The sequence below is a fragment of the Cephus cinctus genome, unplaced genomic scaffold (genome assembly GCF_000341935.2).
Source record: "Cephus cinctus unplaced genomic scaffold, Ccin1 Ccin1_scaffold0068, whole genome shotgun sequence".
Lineage (NCBI taxonomy): Eukaryota > Metazoa > Arthropoda > Insecta > Hymenoptera > Cephidae > Cephus > Cephus cinctus.
Window position 1 is genome coordinate 165,963 of NW_014332811.1, and position 20,458 is coordinate 186,420.

At 41.5% G+C, this 20,458-nt stretch overlaps 1 protein-coding gene and 2 long non-coding RNA genes across 14 annotated transcripts; 2 read left to right on the forward strand and 1 right to left on the reverse strand.

The window, feature by feature from the left end:
• The first annotated feature begins 304 nt into the window (after positions 1 to 304).
• Positions 305 to 1,045, forward strand: LOC112494601. Its single transcript, XR_003060190.1, has 2 exons — positions 305 to 348; positions 933 to 1,045. It is a non-coding gene; the product is annotated as an uncharacterized LOC112494601 (long non-coding RNA).
• A 700-nt stretch (positions 1,046 to 1,745) lies between these two features.
• On the reverse strand, positions 1,746 to 20,443 carry LOC107268943 (MAP kinase-activating death domain protein). 12 transcript variants are annotated; one of them, XM_015742261.2, is made up of 33 exons: positions 19,324 to 20,443; positions 18,469 to 18,711; positions 18,132 to 18,300; positions 17,632 to 17,821; positions 17,336 to 17,507; positions 17,064 to 17,221; positions 16,688 to 16,988; positions 16,278 to 16,607; positions 16,114 to 16,146; positions 15,775 to 15,896; positions 14,930 to 15,696; positions 14,597 to 14,847; positions 13,946 to 14,140; positions 13,104 to 13,472; positions 12,973 to 13,041; positions 12,690 to 12,890; positions 12,361 to 12,607; positions 12,098 to 12,190; positions 11,829 to 11,962; positions 11,595 to 11,753; positions 11,319 to 11,510; positions 11,121 to 11,229; positions 10,917 to 11,056; positions 10,526 to 10,666; positions 10,195 to 10,339; positions 9,995 to 10,124; positions 9,713 to 9,929; positions 9,336 to 9,608; positions 9,069 to 9,248; positions 6,143 to 6,151; positions 3,481 to 3,553; positions 3,347 to 3,393; positions 1,746 to 3,261 (listed from the first exon to the last, which is right to left on the reverse strand). In XM_015742261.2, exons 2-33 carry the CDS (start codon positions 18,562 to 18,564, stop codon positions 3,073 to 3,075), a joined length of 5,901 nt encoding a protein of 1,966 aa, XP_015597747.1. In that variant the 5' UTR covers positions 18,565 to 18,711; positions 19,324 to 20,443; the 3' UTR covers positions 1,746 to 3,072. The 12 variants fall into 12 exon arrangements, 9 of the variants coding, with proteins under 9 accessions (XP_015597747.1, XP_015597791.1, XP_015597729.1 ...); XM_015742305.2 differs by having other exon boundaries at positions 13,104 to 13,184; positions 17,336 to 17,516; XM_015742243.2 differs by having other exon boundaries at positions 17,336 to 17,516.
• LOC112494600 lies at positions 5,112 to 6,704 on the forward strand. The gene is made up of 2 exons (XR_003060189.1): positions 5,112 to 5,999; positions 6,400 to 6,704. It is a non-coding gene; the product is annotated as an uncharacterized LOC112494600 (long non-coding RNA).
• Positions 20,444 to 20,458: the final 15 nt, after the last annotated feature.

The window sequence follows — 20,458 nt, forward strand, 5'->3', positions numbered from 1 at the left end:
TTTCGTTGAGAAAAAAAAATTTCGGCTAACTTCACGGTCAAATTTTGATTATTTGATTATAAAAGAATGACTGACCACCAAACGACCACCAATCGATTTAGTATGATAAAAAGTTAAAAAGTTAAAATTGCCCGGTTAACTTCACTGAGGTTACAATTCTGTGGCGCAATCAGTCCAAACATCTACTTTACCAACAGTAAAAAATTTATTGATCATGGCAGCTCCGATGGAAGTATTCCTTCTAGCACATGTCCCCCATTGAGGATACAGCCATAAGGAAAGACGGAAGGTAGTTTCCACAGTATGAGGAGGCAGCCATAAGGAAAGGAAGGAAGAAACTTCACTGAGGTACATAACCTGCAGCTTCGTTCGTTGTAATCATGGTCTTGTATACGTTATAATTTTGTAATAGACCATGGTTGTATTTAACAGAACAACAATGACTAGAAAGTGCATGGTGCCTGGGTCTAAAAGTGGATATCTGAGCAATAAAGGCAAAGTTTCAGCATCATTTCATTTTCATCATTTTTAAATGAGTTGATCCACTTAACCTCAGTTTTTTAATAAATTCTTTATTCGTCTAACTTCTCAAAATTTTAACTAGCATCGCATCGATTTTTCGTGGTCAATAACTTTCTTTTTGAATCAGAGATTAGAGAATTTACGGGTCTGCACCAAAGTGTATTGTGAAGGTGGCAGCAAAAAAAGGACGAAATAAGGGAAATTTGTGAGACGGATAACTTCCAAAATCAAAAGAAAAAAAGGACAGCAGCAAATTTAGATATTGACAATGCTTTATATGCATGGTTTTTGCAAGCGCGAGTGGATGTCATTCCAGTCTCTATGTCTATTCTACAAATCAAGGCTCTAGAACTGAATGTGCAATTAGGTCGCAATAAAAACTTCAGAGCTAGTAATGGCTGGTTTTACAGGTGGAAACTTCGAAAAGGGATTGATTGACTAACAGTAACTGATGAAAAATGGCCAGCTAATACCAAACCACCAGATAAGAATGATGAAACCGACTTTGCAGACATCATAAAAGGCAAAAAAGTCGCAAGAGCTCAAATTTTTAATTTTTAAGACAGTATTGTGGTACAAATTACTAGCAAAGGAAACCTTTGCTGCAATACATGAAAATCAAAGTTCTAGTATGAAGAAGCAAAAAGGGCGACTCAAGAATGGTGCGCGTTATAGCACTGACCGTTCATTGAAGTGAGCACTCGTAGCTATTGGTAAATCAATTCGATCACGTGCTTTTAAAAATGTCAACGTGAAAAATTTAGTTGTTTCTTACAAGGATCAGAAAAGTACTTGAACGAATGCTATTTTAAAAAGAGTAAAAACTTGTTTACGTCAAGAGAACCTGCCCATGGAAGTATAATTCATAATAGACAATTATCTATAAGGGACAAAAATGAGAAACACTATAAATCCATGAAATATATATATATGTTTATGTATGTGAATAAGTTTATGCTGATGTTGCAAATATAGCGTACATACAATATCAACTACTAACATTGGGACAAGGTGTGCTTATCGAATGTACAGATCTGAAAATGACTAAAAGCGAAGATGTCGAAAAAAAAATCCTTTGTTTCTTATTTCATTAAATTCTTCCTGATACTGGATACGGTCGTTACATATGCTCCAATTGATAATAAATTGTTTACAGAACTTAAATTGACTAAAAGACATACATACTAAAGACTGTCGTGGTTCAGGGAAATATAAAACAATTATTGCATTATCTAACTCTCACATACATTTATCCAAACTACATAACTCAAAGTAAATCTATACATTTGAAAAACACGAAATTAGAAACAGGAGTGGGAACGAGTCGGGAAGGGAAGTCAGGGACGAGGATAGATGAAAGGAAATAGGAGAATCACGCATTACAATATGCATGACCCATAATATGTTAAAGGAAGTAAGAGAGAAGCACAGCTAGGATGAACTTCCGGTATGCTTTCATCTTATCGATTCTCGTGTCACGTAAATTTGTGACTTTCACAAGAAACGCGCGATTCGATGTGCAATAAAGTCATACGCTAAAAGATTCAGCCTATACTTGCGATTCCTTACATATTGCTTGTTCTATCCACGCAGACTGCGTAGGACAACTATGCCATTCATCTTTAAAGTGCGTTCTGTACGAACGGCATAATAATAATAACCTGCGCGGCATCTCATAATATATTTTGAATCAGCGTCATTGATAAATGCCAATTGAGATGATCCGTAACTGTAAGATCGTGTCAGAACATACAGAACGTACAATAAGTACATTCGCCAGTAAAGTTGCGTGTTTCACAGCTCTCAAGTAGTTACAAATACATGTATATATATTTACAGTATTCGTAATATATATATACATACATAAATAATAAATAATTGTAGATAATGTCTACAAAGGGGGTTTACAAAGGTGTGGCCGTTTAGATAGATACTACGTTTCTCTGTTAATCTATACAAAGTGCAACAACCGTTATTTGTAGCGTCGAGCCAATGTTGTTGCTTCACGATGAAGACGCGTCGATCAACCAGACGCGTCACATGATAAATACAGTTATGTAATATTTTAGCTATGTATCTCGCGCATTATGCACATGTATATTACGATGAGCGCAGACTCGTCAATAATATTGTCTAGACGTGGGCGTCCTCGGTGGGTGAGTTATAATTTCCGTAAGGATGCGATAAACATCAGGATGAGCGTATTATCGCGCCCTGGATTTTTGTCGAGCGAATTTAGGGATCTAATCGGGCTTTAGTTTACTTTATAAAACATAGACTCCTAATAGTTCAGTTTTTCATTAGGGATCACCAGGAACTACAACGACGATGAGACGACGGCGAATTATGATACTGGCGTATCAATATTGGCTACGATATCTTACTACGTTCTACTTCTATCATCTAGATGATCCATAAGCGCTGTCGTCAATGTTGACAACTTGAAGAAGATCTCCGACGTTCACCGGGTCTTCATACCCAAGGCAGACAGGCGTAAGGAGCGCAACTGTTGTAATTGTGAACGAACGGAAGGGAATGTCTACCTTTGTGTCAGTGATTACGTGGCAAAGGTTCCGAGTGTCTTGTACCGGAAGTAGATTGTGCCATTTGATGTTGATGTTGATGCTGATGCTGCTGTTGATGCTGTTGTTGTTGATGATGCTGCAGCTGTTTTCGCTGCTCCAACCCCGCCGCCAAATAAGAGAATACGCAGAGTACGGCGTAGCAGATCTGATCTGCCTGTAATTTTAATTAATTACGTGAGCAACGAATCGATGCCAGATGAAAGTCAATAGAGAAGGCAAAGAAGGTACTGATTACTTACCATTTGCGACTTATATTTACGTTGAATTACTTGTCTAGTTTTGGGGTCTGTACAGATTAAAGGATGATTAACATACCAGAAGTAAAACAGTAAGACGGAAAGTGGAGGCTCAAGGATTTCATTAAAAGACTTACTGAACTCTTCCAAAACGAAGATCCCACCCTTCTGAGTAAAGCACTTGCGGATATGATCGAGTCTTACGAAAAACTGTAAAAAAGGTAAACGCAGAAGATTAGACCAATGAAAGTGCAATTTAAGTTCGCAGCAGAGACTTTGGAGTGTAAGGATTGCATGCATGCTTCAAAGTAGCATTCGAGGCTCAGGAGACCAAATGCGTACCGTATCGGATCAAATATACAGGAAACAAGTAAAATGCTCCTTGCAACTAGATAAATGTCAACATTAAAAGAGTATATTCACACGATCCGATTCGATTCGCAGAGGAAATTGTGATAAAATGGACTAAAAGAAGGTAAAGGTTAACAGAGAAAGAGAGACACAAGAGGAAAAGTAAAAAAGAAAATGGAGAAAGAGAAAAAAAAAGAAATTCTCTGATCTAAGGAATTGGAATAATGTGGAAAAGGACAGTGAGATAGGATAAGCTGCCATTCGTATAGGCATTTAGCCAGGCATTCGTTCAGCCATGTTCAGGCATATTCAAGCAATGAGCCTGGTACTTGAGGCATCAGGATAATTTTGACTTTTGGATAATTCAGCATCAGTCAGATACAGCTGTACGCTACAAGGTAAAAGCTAAAAGCGAAAACTGAGTAATAAACGTTATAAACAGCATACGCTATGGCAAACACTAGCGCAAACGCTATAGCATAACAGTGAATAGTATACATATATATTATATATGTCTAATATATATATATATATGGCAGTAGCAGCAGGCAACTCTGGAGATGGCCTAAATTCATCTTACATTGTCGATCGCTTAGCATCGATTAAATTGTTTCAATGTGCACTTGTATATTATCTAATTTAACGGCGGACATGTAGTCCCCGGCAAATGATGCACAGTCACAGTTTAGTTGCAGTAGTATCGGATGTGTGTTGGTATATCTTAATTGTTCGTTACGTGTCGGTTAATCGAGAAAACTATAAAACATCGTGTAGCAAAGTGCCATGCCATATAAGTGTGATCGTGATCGATAGACATGTCAATAAGTGGGAATACAGCAGTGAAGACTACAATATAGTGATCACCTGCGACGGTAGAAGATACCATCAGTGGGATGCAGTCAGAAACGAAGATATAACGTAAAATTGTAAAAGCCGAATGAAAAGTGAAAGAGTCGATGAGTGAAAGTTGGACGTAGAATAAGGGAGGAGGAGGAGGGGGGAGGGTACAGGGGGGTTGGAAGAAGGATGAAGTTTGATGAAAGGGGGGTAGTAGTCGTAGCAAGTGAAGTAAAACAGTGTATACATACGGGAACAGTATTGGTAGCGATAGAAATAGTAATAGTAGAACGATAGTTGAAGAAAATAGAAAAAGAAGATGAAAGTTTAATTAATGAACTGTAGTATAGAGCGTATCAAGGAGACGGAGCTCTTATGTATGCAACCAATCCTCTGCTCTACTGGGTTGATCTTGTGATTGGATCAGGATAAATAATTGTACGGTTGGGATATAAGTCAGGTTTGTGCCTGGCGGGTTGTGGATGGTATTAGAAAAGTGGATATATAGTGTGTGGATGTGTATACATATATATATATATATATAGAGGCGGGCTATAAACAAGAGCGGGTGACCGTTCGATATTTCCTTATCTCGAAGCTGGTCTCCAGGTCTTGGGAATGAGAGTCGAGTAGTGTTTTGAGTTATGGGATATTCGTAAGGCACTACGGGTGTCACTACACGACTTGGTGCTATGGGGTCACACACTCTCTACGGCCGCACTCCGAAATTTTTCAAGAACTTTTCAGCTATACGTTGAAAACTCGCGTTGTACAGATAATAAATGCATCGTCTCTCCGATGGATGAAATTTTTGCCTCTTCCGGTACCAGGACCGTGAATAACGTCGGCGTCGTTCTCGGCGACGATGACGGTGCTGATCGGCGTCATCGGGATCCAGGTGTCAATCGTCCATCGTGACCAGGATGGCTCTGCTGTGTTATGCGTCGGGGGATGATAACGTTGGTCTTGAAGAACGACGCTGTCGAGTTACGTTGCTGGAACGAAGACGTCCATCGTCGCCGAGAAGCAGGACGAGTGTGTCTTAACAGGGGGTCGTCGATGGGTGTTCCAAAAATGGATTAAATTCTATCCACGTGATTAACGATGGTATTTCAGGGTTCGCGAATAGACAATCCATCGAAGGTACAAACTGAATAATTATTATATTGATTTATAAGTGATGGGTTCTTTTTTTTAAAGATGACGACACCCTGACGACTTCGTACGTTACTAGCGGGACTGGCACGTGAATCGGTCGTACGACATATATATGTGTGTATACATATATAAATATTTCTATATAGAGTATTTATATATATATGTTTTTAATATATACGCGTATTGCATTGGACGAGAACATATAGGTATATCACAGCTAACACCGATCAATGGCAGGAAAACAGTCAAGTAGAGAGACAGAGCAGATCAATCGATTCAAGTGCAATTCGAGAACTTTATGTTATATTAGGTATATATAATAATAATAACGATGTATAATACGACTAAAAAGTAACGGTAAAGTAAATAAGCATTTCCGGAACACGGCCAACACTGAATATATTATATAATCAATACTGAATTGGTAACAAACAACGATTCGTTGAGTAATACCTCGAAATCCTGTTTGCCCAGCCAGGGCAATGTCGACAGACAGGACAAGAACAGAAAACAGAAAAACATAAAATTAAATTGAGCAGCGGCGAAGTATTCGCAATTGGGTATTTCTTTAACTTTTTTTCTTTCTTTCTCTTTTATTCCTAGTTACTTTAGTTATTTCTTTTTTCGTTCTCTCTTGCGCCATACAATTACGTCGCTATAGAGCGATTTCAGTGCCTTGCCTAAATTATTATTAGAATTTTTCTCTTTAGGCTGCTGGCACGGAGGCGCATTGGTCGCGGGACAAAAGAAAAAGGAAAAAACGACGTCTAAAACGAGACCCTGAGGTACATAAATATATGTATATATATCAGGGCTTGCGTATGTCCATACATCTTGGAATATCGTGGGGACCTGGTGAAACATCCCGTACATCGCCGAAGGAGACGGCGTGGCGAACTTTCATTGTTCAAGGACCATCTCAAAAGTTCCCTTAGCTGAGAAAAGTCCATCATCATCCTCTGGCCGTGTTACGCGTTCGGCGACAAGTTGTGACGATTGAACGAAAAAAAAAAAAAATTGAAAAAAAAAATGAAAAATAAAAGACGACGACGACGTTGACGACGGCGGCGACGATTGTAAAAGGCTTTTTGTATACCAGAGACGAACAACGGACGACGCATTCCGCCTTCTCGCTCTTGTGACGTAACAAGCGCCCTTTTTTTTTTGTCGGGGACCTTTTTTGGAACGGACACCGACGGACTGGGACGCGTGACTTGATTTTCTAATGATTTTCTTTCTTTTTCTTTTGTTATTTCACTTCTGTTCTTTTTTTTCTTACTACGCTTATCTTTCTCTTTTTTTCTTTTCTCTCTGGCCGCTCCGAACGGTAAATAGACTTTTCTCGTACGTCACCACGACAGATAAAAAGTTGTTAGACTCGTAGAAAGATATAGTAATAGCATCCAACATTCAATACAAATCATAAGAGATGAAAAGACAAAGAAGATTTTTAGACAGACAGACAGACAGAGACGGAATGAAATAAATATTATGGGGTAGGACAGAGTGAGTTAGATTTAGTGAGAGAGAGAGAGAGAGAGAGAGAGAAATATAATAAGACTGAAGTAGAGAGACTTGGACATTGGAAATAGACAATGGATGTTGAAGAAACCATATGTAATAATTCACTCTCGATTCCCATGGACGTAATAGTTGATTAAGAGAATATAATTATAATACAGATGAAAGAGATTGCAGCTGCACACCGAGCTCCATGCAAGAAAACATTGAAGAACGCTTAAACGAAATGTACTCAACGTAAATACCGATAATAAATCAGAATCTTACAAATGTGAGCTTTGACCGTAACAATATGAAATTACTCTCGAGTAGGTAACGTGTTCGCGTTCACATAACTGTCACGCTTTTATAAATGCGATATACCCTGTATAGGCACTCCGATATATCTTGCGCTTCTTTGCCATATGGCCACAGTCTCAGATTTGTGAAATATAATTTATTAAAATTTTATTGCTTTTTAACAACGTCAAACGTCACGTATCTAATAATAATAATTTATTATTGACATTTTATTCAATCAATATATCTATACCCAACATTAAAATCTGCGACTGTGCCATTGTAAATATATTAATTTATTAATTTCAACGGCATCCAATTATCGTTCTATGTGGATCGTACGCGGTATCCAATTAACGAGATTTTTCTAATAATTAATTAGCCAATTAGAAAAAATCCTAGACAATATATCTCAGCGTCCACCCTCCCGCCCCTCCACATTCCTCGACGTTAACAATGTACTATGTTTATGATTCCAGTATTGCACTTGCAAGTGCTACAACGCAACTCTCGTAAATGCCTGGAATTATGCGTATGTGCTGATCGAACAACGCATATCCATTCTCCACGCACGCACGCACGCACGCGCGTATGGACATATGACCGTGAAGATACTATACGAGTGAAAACAAAAAATATAAAGGGAAATGCAATGGCTAGCAATGGGAGTCAGTACCGAGTGGTCCTTGCAAATGAAAGCGAGAGATAGCTGGCTTTTAATGGGAAAATGCTTGAAAGACAAGGAATGTATCCAGATGGGTATAGACAGATCACAAATAAGTATCTTGACAATTAAACTAGATGAACGGATACAGACAGTATGAAACAACATGACAGAGGGAATTAGGAGACAGAGATATTAAGAGTGTCAAAGGGAAAGAAGGAGAAGAGGAGGTGGAGAAGGATGGCTTGGGAAAAAGTTATGAGCAGGTAGACAAACAGATTGACAGGGCTCGAGAAAGCTAATGCCAATGGGATATTATTGGTAGCCATGGATATGGATCGTGGTAGTGATTGCGCATCCCAAAACCCTCACTCAATCTTGGTCCAACAGCTTCTTATCCGTACTTTGTATTTGCGCGCGCGCGCGCGCGCGCACGTATCTCATTTGGAGTTTCGCCATCTTACTCGGTCAATAGTATTGTCATTCGGCGCGTCGCGCCATCTTGACAGCCTACCTGCTATAAGAGAATATGGATTGAACGAGGATAAGGATAGGGTAAACAGCAAGGAGAAAAACGGACTGTCGTATGAGAGATTTCAATTCCGAAAAGAATAACCATACTGATTTAAATTGAATAACATCGCTTTCTTCCTTTTCTGTTCTGTTCTGTTCCCGATACTAATTTCATTAAATTAGATTCGATTTTTATTGCTCGAGGGTGCACGATTATTATAGCGCAGTCGGTATTAATGCACTTGGTTTACGTCGCGACGTATATATACGGACTAAACGTAAAACGAGGCAACGAGCATAAGATATATTAAATAGAAACTTTGGGGATCAGGTACAACATCGATCGATTGATCGATACCGATCAATCGGTTGTACTTACGAATATAGTTTTATGAGTCGTACCTTGCTATTCGCGAAGAGTAGTCCGACGCCTTCCATGCAAACCTGAAGAAGTCCACCTTCTCCCGTGCGCATATCCTGCACGGGAAACTCACCGCCTAGTTCCACGCCGACGTTGGCACCGCGTCCACGAGCCGCAGCCTTTTCCATGGCGTCCTTTATGCAGTAGTACAGATCCTTGCACTGTACATAACGAAAAGAGAGTTGTAGACGTATCTAGTAACGTTCTTATATCTATGGTACGTATAGTTAAAAATACTCTTCAGACACCTTTTTTGTGTAATATTTGTGCAACTGAGTCTGACCACCATTTCGCCTCCAGAGACAAAGAACCTTGTTCTTTGGACTGTAAGTCATATTGACCAGACGTTCGTACCACCAACGTTCGACGATGACACCATTGACGGATCTCAGTACTAGTCCGTCGTGACGAACTTCTAGAAACCGTAAATCACCTTCTGCATCTACCCCTGCGTGCACGGTAAATGATTGCCTGTGCATTTGTCTCGAGGTCAACGGTTTTAAGTCGATGTCATTTCCATGCTGAAATGGGTATTAGTTAACAATATTATTTTTCAGAGTGATTACACGTTCGCTGTAAGCTTTCAAGTGGAAGATGAGTGATACGATGATGGAAGAGGACTCACGAGATTGGTTATTTGATCGAGTAGCTGATTCAATTCTTGGCTGTAAATGAGCCCTATGTGACTTTTTCCAAGTAGTCTTCGCACTTTACGTTTCAGTTCCGACTTTTCGACGTTTAGCATCACAAGAATCGCTGTGAGATTGTGCAGCAGAGTACAGAGAAGTCTGTCCTCGTCGTGCTCCAAACGACGTCGCTCACTCTCACTGAGACTTTTGTACCTAGTCAAAGAGAATTCAGGTTTACTCGAAAAAGCAGTTGGATAAACTTATGATATATAACATACCTTTCCATCATCTCACCAGGTCCCTGATCCATTCCAACCATGTCACGTTCTTGAGATACTGCATCTAGGAATGCATCCTCCCAAAACTGCATTTGATCCCAGAGTGATGATCTTTCTTTTCCAAGAAGGCCTGTTGTGCAATTGAAATTAATTAGAATAGACTCGAAATCTATATTATTTAAGTAAACGCATAAAAGTACCTTCAAAGAGATAAGTTCTGGCAGTTTCCGGACTAGGTGTAGTCGCCGTTGGTACTAGACTTCCACCGTGATACCTGAAACCGGTACTCAAAGATGATTTACTGGACCAGACACTGGCTGTACGTTGTTTGTTCGTCCTTGGAAACTGAAACATCAGGAAGTAATTGTACTACTTTACCAAGAGTATATAGAGAAGCGAGTTACTTAGCAAATCAGCTGAGCGAGGGAGCGAGCGAGCTAGGGTTCTAATTCAATTTAGTAGATTCAAAGCGATTCTATTAGTGAAGTAATTGCCGTTGATTATTGTGTGCATTATTGCTGCTGGACTCACGTTGCCTTGTTCAACTTCACTGTCCGACACTGTACTGCGAAAGGAGGCTTGATGCGCCTGACGAAACGCAGGATTAGTGATAATGCTGCCCCCATCGGTAGATAGGGCTTCGCTGCTTCCGGTTCCGGCACCGCGCCCACCCTACAATACAAGACAGCGTGTGTCGGCATGCAATTCGGCTTTGCAATTCGCCATTCTGTGTATTTAAGTTTCAAACTCGCTCTTCTCTTTCTCTTGGGATAGAAGCGTATACACGAATTTAATCGCGTTGAACACTGCAGAGAGAGACGATACGATATTTTGTCAAAGTCCAACAGAAAATGGCTATTCGAGTTCCCTTTGATCTTTGTACTCAGACCAGAATTATGACAGAACCGTAATTGTGGTCTACCTCAGAGTCAAAGGATGTTAGTTTTGACAGAAGTTTTCCTTTCTTGGCGAACATGTCCAGAAACATGTCGGTTGTCGATTGACTCTCATCGGATCCTTGCATTTGTGGATGAGACATCTCGAGTCGCACTTGCGGTGGTTCTAAGCAAACAGAATTATCATGTTTGAAAAAACAATGAAAAAGATTTCAAAGGTATTGACGTACCTTGTGTGGGTTGGTGAGAGCCAGATTTTTGAGATATGTCTAAGAACTCGCCGTGCTTTGGCGACTGTGGAGATCTTAGATTTTCTCTACTGCCAAAGGGACTGGATGTCTACACAACGAGATCCATATTAATCATTAGTGCTTTAGGATTGGAAAAGTTCTTTTATTTTTTAATAAAAGTCAATAAAGTGACAGGACCTGCGAAATCACTGAACTGTCAAATGCTCCCTCGGAGAGATCTTTACTCCAATAATGAGTGTGAGCAATTTCCATCAACTGAAAAACAGAGGCCATACCACCCAATCCAAAATTGGTATAAGTATGAGCGAGACCATGAACCACTGCTTGAAGGCACTTGAGCATCCCTTTATAAACTGGTCTTGTGATGCACTGTGAACAAATATTAATTTTCTTTTCACTCTATATCTGATTACAACAAAACACTCTGATACCAATAAAAAAATGTAAACTCACAACATCGTCGATGTGATCATCTGGACTGATCTTTCTGTCCAAAGCTTTGTTCAACTTGGTTACAACAAGATTTCTATAGCTTTCGTCCTCCATGAGCTTTTTAAGTCGATTAAGTTTGAGCCATCCAACACCTTCACCTTGCAGCACTTGATTTACAATCTGTATCAAAGAATAATTAGCAATAGGAATTTGATGTAAAGAGTACATAGCAGGTGCATTCTGAAAGATACTAACGTCCGTGAGGAAGGCCTGATTGTCGCTATTCGTGCTGGAGCGCTCGGCGCTCTGCAGTCGTTGTAATTCTTCCTGACTGGTTTTATTGGTGGAGTGTTTGATAAGCGACGAGCGTTCCACAAGACCTTTCCTGCCTAATGTCAAGAAAACAGAACAAGGAGAAAGCAGAATATTTGATTTTCTACTGGGTACACAATATCAACATGCAATCTTTTTCTTGCATGCGGTAAGGAAATTTTGTTGTTGATAACAACAGTTGTTGCTCGTACCTTTAGGGAAGGGTCCGAATGGCTGGGTCTTTTCTTTGGATTTTTGCGACTGGGGGAGAACGCTAGCGTTTCGATTAGAGCTATTCTTATTGCCTGTAGATCAGATTACACGCACTCAGATGGTGACATTGGTAATTAACCTTCTTGTGAGAATTTTTTTTTAGAAATTTTCAACAATTCTGTTTTTGATGACATGCTGGGGATATCCTACAGAGCTATCTTTTACAGGGTATTGGCCAGATGATACGTGTCAATTGACTCACCAAAGAGATCACTAAACATGCTGCTTGTGTGAGCAGCGATACCGTTCAGGTCGCTACTAAAATTGCTGAAGAAATCACGTCCAATGTCACGACGGACGCCACGCGAATCCGAAGCAACCAATTGGTTGTTGGAAGAGTCTCGTCGCTGGGATCCTGGACCACCACCGGAAGTCGCCATCGAGGACGTTGTAGAGTGAGGCGACGGAGGAGTCTGCGGCGGTGACTGCTGCTGAGACTCACCGAGTCCCTGGAACAAAAGATTGAATATGATATTAAAAGATTAACCTAGTTATTATTTCACTCAATTATTACAATAATTGTTTACTAACCATCAATAATCCCTTCTTCGCGGCGGCTTCTTTGGCACTCTTTGTGAAGTCTCCAAAGGTGCTTTTACCCACATACGTCAAATCGTCCAAAGTATTTTTACTGACACCAGCAGCAGTCTTGCTAGCCTCTAGTGCAGTCTTTGAAGCCTCCTGTACAGATTTGGTCGCCTCTCCCATAGCTTTCTTGGTTTGTTGTGTCAGCTAATACAAAAAGTGGAAGCAGAACGAGATTATTTATTCAGCTGTCAAATATTTTTATTATTTCAAATTGTAAAGTATTTGCCTGTTCCAGTGGCGCAAAAAGACTGTCCTCTCCTGCTTCCGTGATCTTTTCCCTGGCCTGGTGCTTGAGCTAAGATATTAACAATGTTATTAATTATATTAATATTTTATTTTTACACTGACAGTGCATACCTTGTCCATATGAGCAAGTATGCCGTCCTGACTGCTCTGCCTCGTAGTCTCACGTACCAGATCCTTCGCTTGGGTAGCAATCTGTTCAAAGAGTGAACCTTGTGAACCCTGACGAGTAACACCACTAGTGCTACTACTGCTGGTTGTGCTGGCGGCGCCGCCGCTATTTTGTCTAGGAATAGCACTAGGGGATCCTGGTAGCGCGCTTCCAGCAGCAGATTGTCGCTGGAGACCATTGCTTGCACTAGAGGGAGTTTGGCTGGATTGTCTAGGTAGGAAGGATCCTACTGGTGATCCAAAGCTAGAGGTTCGAGCGAGAACGTTACCGACGCTCGGCTGCCGCTGAGGTCCTGGACTGATCGGTGGCACCTAAACAGGCGCAATATTGTTTCTTTCATGCGTTCGTACCATCTCTTTTTGATCCTCAGAGTGGTTTTCCAAGTCTGGCAAAAGCACAGGGCCAACAATTCTACTTGATGTGTGCAATATTCATTTACGTGCTAAATACAGAGAGCTGTTCCTCTTCAACTTGTGTACTGGAGTTCAGCTACTACCGGTACACGTGAGCAGTTCTTGTAAATGTACGTACTTGCGAATTTAATAGCTGTGCATTCTGCAGAGTGCGATAACGTAAAAGTGCTGAGTACAAAATACCAAAAATTCTTAACGTATCTGTCAATTCTTTGTACTGATGCAATTTACTTTTTACAATTTAATAATAGAATGCAAAAGCTTGGAACAGAGTACCATGCAGCATATATGTTGATGTTACTGCAAACTTTTTAGAATTAAAAAAAAGAAGTGATTGAGGAGCCAATGAGTAAGCAGGTGAACTAACTCACTGGAGTGACAGATCTAGCGAGCCGCGAAGTCCTATGTGGAGTGGTAGGGCGTTCCGTATCGCTGGCTGAAGGAGTCTCTAAAGACCCTGCACCACTTCCAAATTGGCCTACAATACTTTGTGCGCTGAGGATCGTGCGTGGTGTCGCCGTTGTGGATGCTGAGTCTGATTCAAAGCTACCTCCTTCTTCCTTATCCTATGATGTCATGATCAAGCGTAATAATACTGTTAGCAATGATCGAATTCCTAGTTTCATGTGCAACACGCAGTGATTGATAGCTGCTGGTGTATCGCGTTCAAGATTGCTAAGTGTCTGGTCCATACGGCAGGATAATGAAAAGGAGGATTGTGAGGAAGTCAGCATGAAGTTACATATGTACATACATATAATGCATATGAGCGTGCCCAGGTTACGTCACAGTTCTGGCCCACTAAAAATCTCTGGCCAACTGCACAGTCGCCGTTGCGCGCTCTAGCAAAGCTCTAGTCTACTATCTAGGTTATCAATGCACTGTCATCCGGATCCAAGGGTAATTTTGAGCTCGAGAGACTCTCTGATACCGAGGTAAACATGAGAGGACAGGATTAGAAAGAGAGAGAAAGTGAATAAAGGTAGGAAGTGGAAATTATAAGCAGAAAAGAAACAACTCACGTTGTCGCTCTTGGTTGTTTGGAAAGCTTCACGAGCTTTCGGATTCAACTCTAACTCGGAATCTCGGTTAAAGCTGGGGCTGCTGAGGTCGCTGTGACTAGAAGAAGTGCTGGGAGGACTACCTGGACGACTTGGAGGATCCTCCTCGATGCCAGGATATTGCAGAGCACTTGGTGGATTGTAGACACTACGTGGATCTACTGAGAGCGCCAGAGCTTGAGGTTGCTGTGTAGCTTGAGGACAGTTGTAGCCTAGAAGACATTAGAAAATAATATAATGATCTAGAACTTTATGCTGTAGGAGATTGAAAAGTTTTGCATTCATTGTACTTACTGGGTGACAGGTCGGATGAGACCATTTCTGAGACAAAGTCACTAAGAGATGAATAGGAGGAGCTGGTGCTCTCCGCACCTTCGGAATCTGAGCCACTTTCATCCGTTGGTTGATTTTCCAGCTGTTTCATAGCTTTAAGTGCGCCAGCTAATGAACTCCCGGAGTCCCATACAGGAAAGTAGATTGGCTCCAGGGTGGTAGCAAACCATTTCCCTTTGTCTCCGATCTGGGCTGGATCAAAAACACCAGTCTGTACCCTTAGGAAAGCCACATTGTTTGGCGTAAGCGACCATTCGGCCAGGAACTCGACTGCTTGGGTTCTTGCAAATTTGTTGAGGAAGTGGCTGGTACGTGGTCGTGAACGCAAGAACGAATTTATTTGGAATGCCACTACGGGTCTTGGATAAAGCCTCAGGGTCCTGGTGTGCTCAGTGAAGTTTGCCAAGAGATTCTGAGAGTTGAAGAAGCGGACCATGGCTACCCTGGTGGCGACGTCGACGGAGTCTACGTCATTTCCATAAATAAACGGATTGAAAGAAGCACCCGATTGCTGCTGTTGTTGGTTCTGCTGATGATGATGTTGTTGAGATTGTGGTAATTGATGCAAAGACTGTTGATACGACGGTGCTGTTCCTCGTTGAGGTGAAGAAGTTGAACCTACGGAGGAGACTAAGGATGGTCTATGTGGACTCGAGGTTCCAGATGAGTTTGCAGGGCTTTGTTGACCGTAGTCCACGCTCGGTCTTTGCCTACCGCCGGAGGAAGCACTGCGGAAAATAAAAGAAAAAACGTTAGAAATCTATAGCAATCCGTTTTACCTCTACTTTCATTTATCTTGTATCTACCTTAAGGTTGAGTGATGGGATGCTGAACTTTCTCTTCTGCTGGGAGAATGCAGAGATGTTTGGGGCGACGTGTATTGCGGTGAGGGCTGAAGCGACTGTGCTGTTGACATACTGGCCATTGCCTGAAATTACAAACAGGTGCGATAAATATATTTCGAAAAGAATGGTATTTAGGTGCGAATTCATCCTACAACTACAGCTTCAAATATTGTTACTGATACTGTACGCTCGTGTGACTACCGCTAACAGCATCATCGGCTAGATCAGAACCTAAACAATAGCATTGGATACGGAAAGACTACAAAATGCACATGCGGAAAGTGATAGTAAGATATTTACACCAGCTCCAACTTGATCCATCAGTTGCATAGCCTGTGGAAGCGAGCGAAGTGAGCAGCGAGAAAATTGAAAGACACAGAGTTAGACAGAATGATTATGAGAAGGATATGTCAGTACAGATTAATGATTTTCTTCCTTTGAAAGGACACGTCAAAAATACTCGCCTGCTTCAGGTGATTCTTCAGTATAGTTCCCTCTGGCTCAGGTAACGGTGGTAAATGATCAGTCAATCCTGTAGGCGGAGTGATCTTGTTACTGTCCAGATCTACCAGCCAGATGTCATCTGGCATCTTGAAGTTCTTTTTGTACATTAAGAACGACGCTGGAATTCCAATGACAAAGGGTGTTGGTGCAAGAAGTAACTGTTCCGCACAGCTCATGCAGGTAGGAAGCAGTGGAATGGCTGGAAACATATACTCCAAAGGGTAGATCATAGTGACGAAGGCCATGACCGACATAGATAGGGCATTGTAATCCCTAGACTGCATCACAATCTGCAAGCCAATTAAAATGAACTTCGATTAAATATCATCTTCAAGGATTACTATTTACTAGGATCAAAACTGCGCGTTACCTTATGTTCAAGCAATATGAGAGTCAGGACCTTCAGACAGATATCGACACCCAACAATTCAAGAGGTAGATGAAGTGGAAAGTCCACTAATGAAAATCGCGTGTGATCCGGAAGAGCAAAACAGAGTGGCGGCTGAATAGTAGGCGAGAGTATTTCTATCTCTACCCTGGTCTTGGCAGGTACGGGTACCGGAGCACTCAGCAACCTTAGTATCCAAGTTTCAATTTCGCGGACGTCATGAAGAACTATCGACGGTGTTCCTTCGAATGCCTGACCGGTCAGAACGCTCCAAACGGTGTCTCTACAATGTAGAAATATCATGTAATTATATAGATACAGATATCAAGCAACATCACACTTTCCAACTGATTGTCACCTTGTTGTTTGCCTGGACGCGCCCACGCGCCTGGGCGAGGAACTCTCATTGCAGGCATCGACGATTCTCTTCAAAACGAAGAGGCACTCACGAAAAGTTGAGAAGAATGGATGATGGGATATTATGCATAAGGATGTTAAGGAATGATTGCGAACTCTCTGTAATAAAAGAAAAAGTACAAAATTAACTATAACTTATTGAGATTGTCTTGGGGTATTAGTGAAATTATGTATCTTAGCCTTCTGAATTATTTTTTACGGGAATACACACACCTGACGTCTTCGAGAAGCTCGTGGCGATGGAGAATGACTTCCGCCACTCTCGCTGTCTCCACTAGGTGCTGTGATACCAAGGCGTGGAGCATGAGACATCGAATGTGGCGTATCTGAGTCTCTTCTACTTGGGCAATCTCTTTCAGAGTCACTGGGACCTACCGCACTGCTCCTATAGTCGCTACAAGAGAGAAGAGCTCGAGATACTTTTGGCAACGATTATTCTACTGTTATTGTATCTATGATTTCTTTTCTTTGCAATTTTATATCTTTGTCATTGTTCAATCGCTCGTCACCTGGAGAACGCCGAATCGGAACTCTTTTCCATACTCTTGCGCCAGCTCTCCCGACGAAAGGTCGTACTGTGCCTTTCGCGTCTACCACCCAGGCCACTTCCACCACCACTTCCGTTTCCGCCGCCAACAAAACTTCCTGGTTTCTCGATTGGTCGATAGAAATTCACGCATATCCCATAACGTGTTTTTCCTATAAAACACCATAACAAAAATGTTCATAGGACATCTAATCCTTTGCTTTGGAAAACCATTGGTATTATTTATAAATTTTTTTATTACTTTATCATACAAAGACTTACATCATGCATGCAAAATACTTTGGATCACAAAACAATTATAATGGCATATTGAGGTATGATAAAAAAAGGACATAGGAGTACTTGATGAAGGTGGAAGGTATGGGTTTGATCAATGACAACGCATCTGATCTTGCACAATAAAGTGTACGTATACCGAATGTAAATCTGATGACGCAATTTTATGGCTCTCAGTATACAAACCTGAATCCTTATCAGTGAGGGTGAAGGTAAAGGAAGTGGCCTCTCGCAAAGCTGTTCGCTTTGGGCCGACGCTGCTGCATCCTTCTGGTTGACAAAAGTAAACCATATCAAGAGGTAGAGGGAAATCCTTGTGATCCTCTAGAGGATATCTGCGCAGCAGTTCCGGGACCTGAAGATAAAAAATGTATCTGTAATCTGATCAAGCAGCTGCAAATACGTCAAAACGAACGTGGTGTAGCAAGCTAATGAAGTCAAAGAAAACAAAGATGGCGACTAAATGAAAAGAAAAAAAAATAACAAAAGTAACATTTGAACAATCACCATTTATTTTCTTTACCTGGACAGGTTGACGAGAGGCTGAAGGTGGTCTGGCCCCCACGATGGCGAGATAATCGACCAGGCGGGGGCACAGATGTTTCTTTTGAATATCCATGCTGGAGTTTCACGAGGAGGGAACGTCGTCACCGTTGTGGCCGTCCTCCATGAGACACCCTGGGATCTTCATGGTGTGCCTTACAGCACGTTAGTCCAATAGGCTGAGACATCGTTACGTCCTCATCATCCTAGGGGAGCCTCGTATCTGTAAAGATCGCAAAACCAGATCGTATTCCCGCAACCCAATTATAGCCTCGTCCCAGCAAAATTGTGTCGAAGGCCGCCGCGTACAGCGTACAGTGCAATGGGATCGATATATCGAGCGACACCCTTCAGCCTCAAAGTGAATTTACGAACCAGTCAGCCATAAGGCTTATTATTCATCAAGAAAATATTCGTGACAGTCGTACACATTCCTGTAATAAAATTATCTAACAATCTTGATGTACGTACAATTTCTAACCTTTCTCAATTACCCATTAATCAATATTTGACCTATCGACTCTTATCACTGTCAATGTCAAACTGTACCTATCCGCCATTGTAAACTGTCAGTTCGAAAAATGTAAGAACATTTCACACTTACTCATTGTGTGATAACATTTTGTGTATATGGTAACATTTTTTAACCTATCAGCTAACAAGTTAATTTAACTTATATCTTTAACCTCTACGATTCTTATAGTAAAACGTAAGGAAGGTACTGGGGTAGTGTCAGTAATCGATCGATCCCCGGGCTCCGTATAGGACAGGAACCGAAGCATACGAAGACAATCTCAAAAACGTAGAAAAGACAAGTAAAATAAAAGGTACTTACACGAACAATTCAGCAGACGCGATATTTCCAGGTATCGTCTTCCTCGTAGCGGCATCGGCCAACGTCCTGCAGAACGAGCGGCACTGGACGTCGCGGCGTACCGGAATCTCTTATCACTGTAGCGCTTTCGCGATACGCCACATCGAACTGCGTTCCTTCCTTTCCTTCCTCACGCAAGTAGGTATACTCGACTTCCCTCTCTTTCTAGACGACGACGTAAAGTCGTTATTGAAGGCGACAAGAGCTACGAGCGTCAGCCAGTCGTACGCTACTCGGTTTGGGTTGCGCAAGCGCCTCGGACTACCACCTCCTGGAGTACTACCACTATCGAGGCTATACTACTGGGCTACGTCTGTAGATTTGCTGACTACCACCCCTTAACCACCAGAGCCAACCCCGTCGGAACTCGCAACCGTGACCTCTTTTACTCCTGGGCCGTTTATTGGTCAGCAGATCGATACTGTACCTTCAGCTAGAGGAATTCCCAAGGCCTCGTGGAAGAGAGCTGGAGGATGGCAAACGGTGAAAGGGAGAAAGAGAGAAGGATGATCAGTAGGTATAGATAGTCAGCCTCCCAAACGAATGAGCAGTAAATTCAAACAGGGTCAGGCTCAGGCGCAGCTGAGCAGAGCAGGGTAGATCGACATAAGCAGATGTACAATAGAAATGGAATAGATTTATTGGATGTAACAGATACGGCAGAGTACATTTGTCATGAATATTGCAATCGATTTTTATTTCATTAACTGGAACATGATCTTAAAGTATTTTAGACTCGTTGCTTGTGCGGATGCGCGAGAGCTTGCACAGAGATCAATCATGATATAAGCAAGCTGCAAGCTCAAACGTATATGACATAACAGTAAAACTTTAAGGCACAATCATCAATTTCTTTATTATCGTCTGTCTTCCATTACCACATATATTATAGCTAGCTAATCACTGTATTTGACCTATCTAACAAATAGTATCATAACGTTAAATATAAATCTATACTATAACTCTTGTTACTCCCCGGGAAATCACCTTCAACGTAGACATCGATGTTGGCCTGGTCGTCTCACGTAGGCGCCGTAGTCTTTTCAAAATCAATCTTTTCGGCAGATCCAGGGGGGGGGGGGGGGAAAGGAAAAAA